General features: G+C 33.1%; 1 protein-coding gene across 1 annotated transcript; it reads left to right on the top strand.

Annotated features, from left to right (window-relative positions):
• Positions 1-5393: 5393 nt before the first annotated feature.
• Positions 5394-8852, top strand: LOC125470942 (beta-glucosidase 12-like). Its single transcript, XM_048570759.1, has 13 exons — positions 5394-5612; positions 5793-5862; positions 6120-6178; positions 6328-6403; positions 6575-6652; positions 6746-6833; positions 6915-7170; positions 7375-7490; positions 7630-7847; positions 7984-8015; positions 8109-8211; positions 8375-8483; positions 8600-8852. Exons 1-13 carry the CDS (start codon positions 5442-5444, stop codon positions 8769-8771), a joined length of 1548 nt encoding a protein of 515 aa, XP_048426716.1. The 5' UTR covers positions 5394-5441; the 3' UTR covers positions 8772-8852.
• Positions 8853-10893: the final 2041 nt, after the last annotated feature.

Genomic DNA, 10893 nt, shown 5'->3' with positions numbered 1-10893 from the left:
TGCCAAATTTAACATCTAAAATTCTATATATGTATTTATATGTTGTATATTGCTGGGTTTTGATTCAAATAAGCTTAGATTCAGCAAAGCTGTGAACTTTTTGATTTCTGTTTGTGTGGCTGCAGATGGTGCCTTTGAATCTCAAGCTTTTATCAGCCGGCACTTGTTGCAGACCAAGAAAGGTTATTTCATTCACACCCTTTTCTGGAGGGTTTTGATTTAATTTGGTGAAGGAATAGAGCTGATTCTAACCCTAGACAATTTCTAGATCTTCTTTGCAGAATCCGGTGAAGCTCCAGCGATGTCAAAGATATGGAGGATAAGCGAGCAAGTTCGGGAGGCGATCTAAACCAGCAAAAAAAGGGGAAAAAAAAAAAGAAAGAAAAGGACCCGTGGACCTGTTCCGAACTGGCCCATTTCCTTTTTTTCCTCGTGTTGCACAACGCCAAAATATCATGTGCATTCTCCACACCTCCAATTTTCCATTTGCAAAAATCTACAAAAAGAAAGTCTTGATCAATTTTTATGTTGTTTGCCTCATTCATCTTGTGAAAAGACATTAGAATTTGTTATTGATTCCTGCAAACAGAAAGTTAAGCGGGTAAATATATAATATAATTAGCATTTATGACATCAATTACACATCTGTATTTGTTTTTATGTATTTGTAGTTGTCATATATGACATGTCATCTCGTCCAAACTTTCAGAAGTTGAAATTCCATTTACTATATCCTATGAGAGGCATAAGGAAAAATGAGAATTGAAATTAATATGTTAGAAAAGGAATAGGAGATAAATAAAGTTGACAAACTAAGAATTCTTTCAAAGTAAGGCAATATATTGGTGTACTAAATCTCTTATATAGCTTGAAAATGTTGTTTTGAATCAATACAAACATTGACATATCTCTACATTTATGTTTAAAAAGTAATTTTGAATTTTCAAGCTCAACTTTAATGAAGTAGACAAGTCATATGTTGTGAAAACCCTCATTTAAATTACTGTTAAATAGTATGATTATTTTTATTAGTATGTGTAACTTGTTTTAATTGTTAATTCCCCTTACAATCTATTTGTGCATGTTATTATTGAGTTTTATAAGATTATTAATATTAGCTAAAGGCCATTAAAAGCAATAAAACAAAACAAACGGGGAAGCTAAAATGGACAATTAGTTGTCCCATGCCCAACAACCTCAAACCTCAACCATTCCTATATTATATTTTAATATGTTTCCAGCTTACTCTCCCTTTCTCTCAACTATTCTCTATTCCTCTCAACTCTTCTGGACACGAAGGACAAATATAACAACTAACCTTTTAAGGTATTCTTAAATTCCCATCATTATCAAAACTTTATTTCAGAGCGAGTTAAGCGTGCCATTGGAATTAGAGATATAAAGCAAGAGGTGGTAGTCTATAGCCAGATGTCTTCCAATTTGGATTTTAGCCTAGGATCAGATCCTCTCCTAATCTTAAAAAACTGAACTTGCTGAGCACGAAATCGTGATCGTTGAAATTTAATCTAACTGCTACAAACAGGAAAATCTTATAAAGTTATAATAATTATGACCGTTGGATCACATTTCAACGATCACGATTACCTGCTCAGCAGGATCAATTTTTAAGAATCAGGAGAGGATCCCGATCCGCCTAGCCTGCTCATTCATCCTCTCTGATTAGTTGAGTAATCTAGCTTATTAGGTATAGCTGGAAGGTCTAGGCTTAGGTGATAATGATTTCTTTCCTTCCTATAAACAGCTACCTTAAAAGCCCCAATTTTAGTTTTCCCTAATTTTAGTTCCTAGGTATTTTGAGAAGAAAGTCTTAGCTCTGTTTTCGTAAGTCTCAAAGCTTTAAGTGTAGATTTTATTACAGCTTTTTGGGTACTTACAAACTGTAAGCTTGCATTCTAATTCTAGTTTTGTTTATTTGTTTGATGGAGTTCGAAATAGGATTCGGCAAAGCTTTCAGAGAAGTTAGTTTGAGTGAACTAGTAAGGGGGTTCTGGGAAGCCTTCTATTGATATTGTGAAGCTACAAATAATCACAAGGCGATACGTGAATTTTTGGGTAAAAGATGATAAAAATATCCTTGAGGCATATCGGGATTCGTACGCGCGAGCAGTGGACAATCATCCTTCAATCAAGTCAAAAGTATCCAAAATAGGTAACCAATTCAAAGATATTCTCATCCATCCTCATCTTAGGTAATTATTTTATAACCTACATAACATTCCATTTAAGTGAAGGTTAATTGGCTAATTAATGGATTAATTCCTAATTAATCCATTAATCACCAATTAAATCACTCATTACACCCCCAAAAATACCCAAGGGTCGTCCACCCTTTCTTCCAAAGAAGATCGGCCATGCCCTATATATTGGCTCCCATTTTCACCAAAATGGAGGACTCTTGCTAAAATTCTCCAAAACTCTCAAACACTTTTCTCTCTATATTCTAACTTTGGCATCGGAAGTTCTTCGGCCAAATCCCCCTCATTCATCATGAGCGTGTGAGGCTCTTGGCCTTAACCTAAGGTGTTATTTGTTTTGTAGGTGCAATTTTGTTCAAGATCAAGGAGGAAGAAATTTGCATCCGCAAATTGGTGCTTTCATTGAGAGCTAAGATCCATACTCGTAGAAGACTCTCGCATAAAAAGGTTTTTCTCTATTTTCTAGTCCATTTGAATATTTTTCATACGTTCTTATTATTAGAATTTTTTATTTGCGAAGGTTCTTTGATAAAACGTATAAGAAAAATATAATGGCTAGAAATTTAGAAAATTCCACCAGAGAAAATTCCAATAGTCAAGAAATGGGACCGCGGAGATCCACGAGGTAAAATGCGGTCATAAGCGGGGTGGCACCACCACTACGAGGTTCCACCATGGCCCAAGCCGTGTCATCCAAGCTTGCTGATTAGTGTAGATGTTGCATTTGCTTCTCCTGAGGGTTGGTCGGGTAACAAAAATGTTCTATTTTCTGGCACATCATTATGGTTTGGATTAGTCTTTCTAGTGGGTATACTTAATTCTCTCATATCCTGAACCTATTCATTCTATATCCAAAAATGAAATGACCCCCCTCCCAATTCCTTCAGGTTGCGAGACACACTAAAATTCAATATAAGTCCCAAAAATTCAAATAAAGAAAAAAATTAGAAAAATTAGAGAGGGGTCAAACTTTTGTGTTTTTGAATTGTAAAAATATATATAAATGAAAAATATTAAATCAAAATAAATAGATGTAAGCTAATAAAAACCAGTGTCTTGAAACAACTAATCAATTTCTTGTACTACCAAGAAGAAACCACCCCAATGGTATCATTTCACAATCTTTAGGAGCAAAATAGCCAATTTGAGAACCTAGCTATTTCGATGCCTTCTTAATTAGCGTGGAAATACAATTTCACAAAACCACTGGGTTTACGGATTCAATATTAAAACTTTAACAAGAAGAAAAAGATCAAGATTAATTAATTCTTCATACTTATCGATTAAATACTTATGTAAAGAATTCTGGTCATAAATTTCTACTTTTTTGTTGAGTCAAATAATTTTCTACTGTTTGAATAAGTCTCTGTAGCTAATCGCCCATATTCAACTTCAAAAGTTTTGCCCATCAACAGTTCGACAAGCATAATATAAACATGCAGATAAATGACTCTTTGTTTCCGAATCCAGAAAATATTTTCTTTCGATAGAAAACTCAAGAGTAATTCAAGGATTGATCATTTCAAATTAAGATGAGATTGATCGAACTGTTGTGTACATTATCTTACTTTTCAACTCAAGGAATAATTTTTTTGTAAATAATGTATTTTTGTAGTATAAGTTATTAATTTCTTAATCTTAATTTGAATATCATATATACAAAAAACTATTCAAATTGAAGACTGTTTAGTCATCCAAATGTATCAATAAAATGAATAGTTCGTTATAAATCTTTTATTCAAATAATTCTTTTTGTTTAGATGATGTTCAAATAAAAATTAAGAAACTAAACGATCACAATATAAAATTTGTAGAATATGTGCATTCCTCATAGGTGGAACGCAAGGATTATCCATTCTTTTACGTACGTAGACAACTAATGGGTACATGAAACGTGCTTTCTTTTAAATTACAGACCATGACTTGGACTTTAAACTAGGAATTTCAAGGCCAATTTTGTTTACAAATTTTAACCCTTCACAATTCTCATTCTTGTACAAGCAAGAAGAATGTGTAACTACTATACTTTGAAGGGTGTCCAAACCTTCGAAAAAACCACCCAATGGAATCCTTTGACAATCTTTAGGAGCAAAATAGCCAACTTGAGAACCTAGCTATTTCGATGCCTTCTTAATTAGAGTGGAAAACCAATTTCAAAAAACCACTAGGTTTACCAATTCAATACTAAAACTCAAACAAGAAGAAAAAGATCAAGATTAAATTCTTCATCTTTATCGCTTACGTACTTACGTAAAGAATTCTCGTCATAAATTTCTATTTTTTTGTTGGGTCAAGTAATTTTCTACTGTTTGAACAAGTCCCTATAGCTAATCTTCCATATTCAACTTCAAAAGTTATGCCTTAAACATTTGGACATACATCATATAAACATGCAGATAAATGACTCTTTGTTTCCTAATGCAGTTAACATTTTCTTTTGCGGGAAAACTCAAGGGTAACTCAAGGATTGATCATTGCAAATTAAAATGAGATTGATCGTACAGTTATCTACATTATCTTACTTTTCAACTCAAGGAATAATTTGTTTTTATAAATAATGTATTTTAATATATATAGTATAAGTTATTGATTTTTTAATCTTAATTTGAATATCATATATACAAAAAACTGTTCAAATTGAAGACTGTGTAGTTATCCAAATATGTCAACATAATGAATAGTTCATTATAAATCTTTTACTTGGTATCAACACTATCGATTGGATTCATATATTTAAATGACTAAACGATTTCAAATTCAAATAATTATTTTTTTTTAGATGATCTTCAAATAAAGATTAAGGAACTGAAGAATCACAATATAAAATTTGAAGAGTATGTGCATTCCTCATAGGTGGAACGTGCTTTCTTTTAAACTACAGACCATGATTTGGTCTTTAAACTAGGGCTTTCAAAATTCAATATAAGTCCCAAAAATTCAAATAAAGAAAAAAATTAGAAAAAATAGAGAGGGGTCAAACTTTTGTGTTTTTGAATTGTAAAAATATATATAAATGAAAAATATTAAATCAAAGTCAAACCATGACTTGGTCTTTAAACTAGGGCTTTCAAAGTCAATTTTGTTTACAATTTTTAACCCTTTCCTATTCTCATGAGCTAGTACGTAGACACCATATCCCTTCCTCCCTTTCTCTATATAAACCCCATGCAATATTCCAGGAGGAGATAACTTAATTATCTCGATCGATATCAAAACTCCCAAGTTATGGCAATGAAATATTCACGATCTTTGCTCTTTGGTGTGCTGCTACTCATTGGCTTTGCATTGACAAATAGCAAAGCAACTAATACAGATCCACCTGTTCATTGCGAATTTCTCAATCGCAGCAGTTTTGAACCAGGGTTTATATTTGGCACAGGTTCCGCAGCTTACCAGGTCTGTATATATATGTATTTTACACACACACTCACATTTACATATTTCTTTTGGGATTATTTACCATATTTTTGGTGTATTTTATGCATGCAGTTAGCATCCATGCATGAATTATAATGTTGACATCTTCCTTGCGTGTGTAGTAGTACTCTTACGTATATGCATGTGTGTATATTTCAGTATGAAGGTGCAGTAAAAGAAGATGGAAGAGGCCCAAGCATATGGGATACCTTCACCCACAAACATCCAGGTCTGTGATTTAATCAATTGGTAATATGAAAACTTTAGCTACTTCATTTCAAAAGGAGTATAAATAGCACCTCATTCTTTTCTTCGTGAGGACAAGTAAACTCCAACCTCTCTAATAACCATGCACTTTGTTGGGAGACGAATAGTACGTGGTCATGTGATCTGTACAATATATGTATATACTTCATCAGTGCGCACGCATATAAAGTACCTTGCACATGATATGGATTTCACCATTATGTTTTTGAATAACTACAGAAAAAATCGCTGATGGCAGTAACGGAGACGTCGCTATAGATCAATATCACCGCTATAAGGTCTAAAACCTCATAACTTTGTCTCTTGACCCTTTATACTTGAAGGGCACATGTTAACATATTAAATTGGAGCCTTTATAAAAATAAAATAAAAAAGACAATATATAATGAGATCCTCAATATTTAATTTTAAACTTTTGTCATTTTAGGAAGATGTGGGGATCATGAAGGATATGGAGTTGGATGCTTACAGATTATCTATTTCATGGTCCAGATTATTACCAAGTAAGTTGCTCCACATCCTCATATTTGGTTGGGACCAATGTCAATATTGTGCATAAGAATTATTTTTCCTACAAGAAAATTATTCTCTTTATATACTTTTAACTAAAGTAATGTGATCGAGTTATCAGCTGGTTAACCCTTTTTTTTTCTTGTTATTTTTTTTCTAATTAGATGGAACATTAAGTGGTGGCGTTAACAGAAAAGGAATTGATTATTACAACAATCTCATCAATGAACTCCTACGCAATGGTTAATCATCCTACCTTAAACAATTATTACATGAATTTTTAGAACATCATTCAATTAGACTTTTAATTTGATTTTACTGATCATGTACTACAGGTTTAAAGCCGTTTGTAACACTCTTTCATTGGGATGTTCCCCAAGCTTTAGAAGATGAATATGGTGGTTTCTTAAGCCCTCGTATTGTGTAAGTGAACAAAATTTATTTTCTCATTGATAATTTGATAAAATACATACTGATATACGTAACATAAATTTGTATCTACAGCGATCATTTTAAAGACTATGCAGAACTTTGTTATAAGGAATTTGGGGATCGAGTCAAGCACTGGTTCACGGTAAATGAGCCATATACTTTTAGTAGCATGGGTTATGCTGTTGGGACTCTAGCACCGGGACGCTGCTCTTCTTGGCAAAATCTAAACTGCACCGGTGGAGATTCAGCCATTGAACCATACTTGGTGACACACCACATTCTTCTTGCTCATGGAGCAGCTGTAGAATTGTACAAGAATAGATATCAGGTTCAATAACAGTTTCTTTTTTTTTTATTTTATTTTTTTTTTTTTTTGGGTCAGCATATTGGCTCCTAATTGAGAATTCTATATGAATCATTATGATTGAGATGTAATACAAGAGGGAATACTCTCAGTAGTAAGATAATCTAAAGGTTGTATGTTTTTTCTATAACTCCTATTTATTCAACCAAAATTCATATTTTTGGGCAGGCATCTCAGAAAGGCTTGATAGGAATAACATTGGTGACATACTGGTTTGAGCCTGCTTCGGAGTCAAAGCAAGATAAAGATGCTGCCTTACGATCTTTGGATTTTATGTTTGGATGGCAAGTGTCTTAATAAATTATATATAAACTCAATTACATATTTACTTATGACTTGTAACATTGATACAACCTAGCTAGCATTACTCTTTATATATAATGCTATAATTAGGCTAATATTTGGAATTTTCATGTTTTGTAGGTTTTTGGACCCGTTAACAAGTGGTGACTATCCACACACCATGCGATCAATTGTAGGAAAAAGATTGCCAAAATTCACAAAAGAACAATCCAAGTTGCTAAACGGATCGTTTGATTTTCTTGGAATAAATTATTATACTGCTAGATACGCAACTAGTACACCGAAGAACAATTCACTACAGGCAAGCTTCGTAACAGACCCTCAAGCTGATCTTACAAGTGAGTGCGAAAGGAAACTTACTTTCAATAGCTTAAGTTCTTTGTTCTTCTTGACCTAGTTTGACTTCTTAATTACATTAATTATATTCTAATATTTACACCAATTGTATTCTAATGTTTGTAAATATTGTGGCAGCTGAGCTTAATGGAGTACTTATTGGTCCACAGGTATACATCAAATTTATCATTTTGAGCTATTTGCATTTGGAGGATTAGTTTTTTACCCCAATATTAACGTATTATCTTGAAATGGTGTTGCAGACTGCTTCAGATTGGTTATATGTATATCCAAAAGGAATTCACGATCTTGTGCTCTACACAAAGGAAAAATATAATGATCCACTCATTTATATTACTGAGAATGGTATGTCATACATACCTTTAAGCCTTGATTAAATGCAAATGTTTCACATATTTATAATGGTGTTAAATGAAACTACACCTTTTTTTTTTTTTTTTTTTTTTTTTTTTTTTTTTTTAAGAGGAAAAAACTAAATTTAATCTTTTGTGCAATAATATGTACGTAGGTGTATCAGAGTTGAATAATCCAGAACTATCAATTGACGAGGCTCTTCATGATACCAATAGAATTGACTACCACTACCGTCACCTATGTTACCTTCAAGCGGCGATCAAGTAAGTAGTTATTAACAAATTAATTAAGGCTATATACTGCCTAGCCTTCTTAAGTTATTGTTATTTAATCATTATATTGACCTAATCCATTTGAACATTTGTGTATTTGTGTGCAGAAATGGTGCGAAAGTGAAGGGATACTTTCCATGGACATTGTTGGATGACTTTGAATGGGATTCGGGATACACCGTCCGATTTGGTTTAAACTACGTGGATTATAATGACGGGCTGAAAAGACACCCAAAACTCTCAGCACATTGGTTCAAAAATTTGCTTAAGAAGAATTGAAGGAATTAAAAGAAATTTATTGTTGATTATAAACATTTAAGTGGATAATTGTCCATTTTATGTATTTGTATTTCAATACCTTCCGCATTTGTATGCAAGTATTCTTTGAGATTCAATAATTCAATAAAAAGCTATAAGAGCTATGAATGCTACAGTAAGGCCTCTCTATAGAAAGGAATAACTTATTTATAGTCGTAAACAGTTTTGGTCCTAGTTTGGGTTCAGGAATAAATACCACATCGTAATAAGTTATTATTTTTCTTGGTCCAATTGTAAAGAAACTCGCCTCAACATAGTAGTAATTGTTAATAAGTACAATAATAAGCAAGGCCACAAAAAAAAAAAATAAATAAAATAAAATAAAAATAAATAAGAAAAGGTTTTAGATGGACAAAAACATTTCTATACTATTGTTTGGGATGGTTTTTTTTTTTTTTTTTTTTTTTTTTTTTTTTTTTTTTTTTTTTTTTTTTTGGAGTTGATACCACACCTTGGAGCTTTTGGGTACGTATGTAAAACCTTGTTAATATCTTCTTGTTGAAGTCAAAATATTTCTAACTCCTCAGGATTATCTTCGTCCCCTTCTTGCCTAATTGTATTAGTGATTATTTTTTCAATTAAAGCGTGCTCAACTTTTTGCACAACTTAACACGAATGTTTTCAGTTAGCTGGCTTTGCATATGACCTTGGGTGACATGACAAATTTGATAGAAGAAAAGAAAAAGTATACGCTTGAACTGGTCGACGAAGATTGGATTGTACGTATTTGTCAAATTTACTTAGAAGAATTAAAGAGTTTTAAAACTTTTGCTATATATTACAAACATCTATTTTTTATTCTTTGTTGAACATAAGGATGCTAATAGATTTTAATATATTCCGCCTGCTTAACACAGTTTTAAAATTCACAGCATCGCGCGGGCTTAATTGCTTGCAAGAAACTATTTACAAATGTTGATGCACAAAATCAGTGAGACTTTGGAACGACGTAAAGTGTCGAGTTTGTAACCATCGCAATGTTGCTCCATTACCTAGTGAGGATAATATGTAAAGAGATGGAGGTAGGGAAGCAACACAAGATGTATGTGGTTCACCTTAAATGGGGCTACATCCACGAGGGTGGAGGAGTCCTCATCAATAGTGAAGATTTTACACAAGACATAAGTTTAAGCATAATCATCATTAGTGAGTTCTAATGACGAGTTTATGCACAATAATGACATTTGGAATTAATTGTTCGAGAACGGTCTCCCTGTATAGTTGATGAGGGCCTTCGGCTCCCATCCACGATTGATGTGGGACTCTAGGAGTTTTATTTTTAGGTTGACACTTGTCGTGTTGTGATTGGTCTCTTGATTGGAGAAAAACTCATGTGCTTCGGCAAGGGTGCCTCCACATGAACTCTTTAGTGGGTCCTTGAAGGTATGAGGTTGACCGATGCTTAGTAGTTTCGAGGGTGGGGAACTACAGAACAAACAGTGGTCCCCCAAGTTCACGAGTGACGAAAGCTTCTCGGTTGGAGACTTGCAAAACCCAAATTGGTGAGTACTCATGAAACTTTGGAGTACTAAAGTGTATTAGCATATATTAGGAGTCCACCAAATCTCCTATCGATGAGGATTACCAAAGGAGGTGTCTTATATTTCCCGTGCCAATGAAGAAAAAAGACTTTAAAAATTCTTTCCTCTTTTTTTTGGATGTAGCCCAAGTACATATATCTTTTTTTCTTAAGCCCAAAGTAGCACACAAATGTCCTATTAATTTTCCTTATTAACGATAATATTTGTCAATTGTAGCATATGAAAATAAGGGTCTTTCCCGCAGAAGATTGTTTTATCTAACTACTTAAAATGTTACAAAAACTGGGCTGTTGTCCCTACTGGCCAGCCACCAAAAAATAATTATTAGACCGACTTATACTTATCTAAAGTCTACGAAATTTTAGATGAAAATACTAGACACACAGAGCTACACTCACACAAATATTTGGGATTTTTGGAGTTGATTTGCTATTTAAATTAAATCAAACAAAAACAGAACAGAAACAGATTTTTCAGTAGTTCGCAAATTAAGAAAAATGAGTTAGGGGAATTGCTATCCACCACCAAATAATCATGCAAAC

Source organism: the organism of the source record quoted next, unplaced genomic scaffold, assembly GCF_019419815.1.
Source record: "Pyrus x bretschneideri cultivar Hongxiangsu unplaced genomic scaffold, Pyrus_bretschneideri_v1 Contig55, whole genome shotgun sequence".
Classification (NCBI taxonomy): domain Eukaryota; kingdom Viridiplantae; phylum Streptophyta; class Magnoliopsida; order Rosales; family Rosaceae; genus Pyrus; species Pyrus x bretschneideri.
The sequence above is the reverse complement of the archived record's forward strand: the minus strand, read 5'-3'. Positions and strand labels throughout refer to the sequence as shown.

Coding starts and splice junctions, on each gene's coding strand:
- LOC125470942 (XM_048570759.1), top strand. CDS start 5,442: ATGGCAATGAAATATTCACGATCTTTGCTCTTTGGTGTGCTGCTACTC. Junction 7,491..7,629: donor TTGGATTTTATGTTTGGATG/GCAAGTGTCTTA, acceptor CATGTTTTGTAG/GTTTTTGGACCCGTTAACAA. Junction 8,484..8,599: donor TACCTTCAAGCGGCGATCAA/GTAAGTAGTTAT, acceptor ATTTGTGTGCAG/AAATGGTGCGAAAGTGAAGG.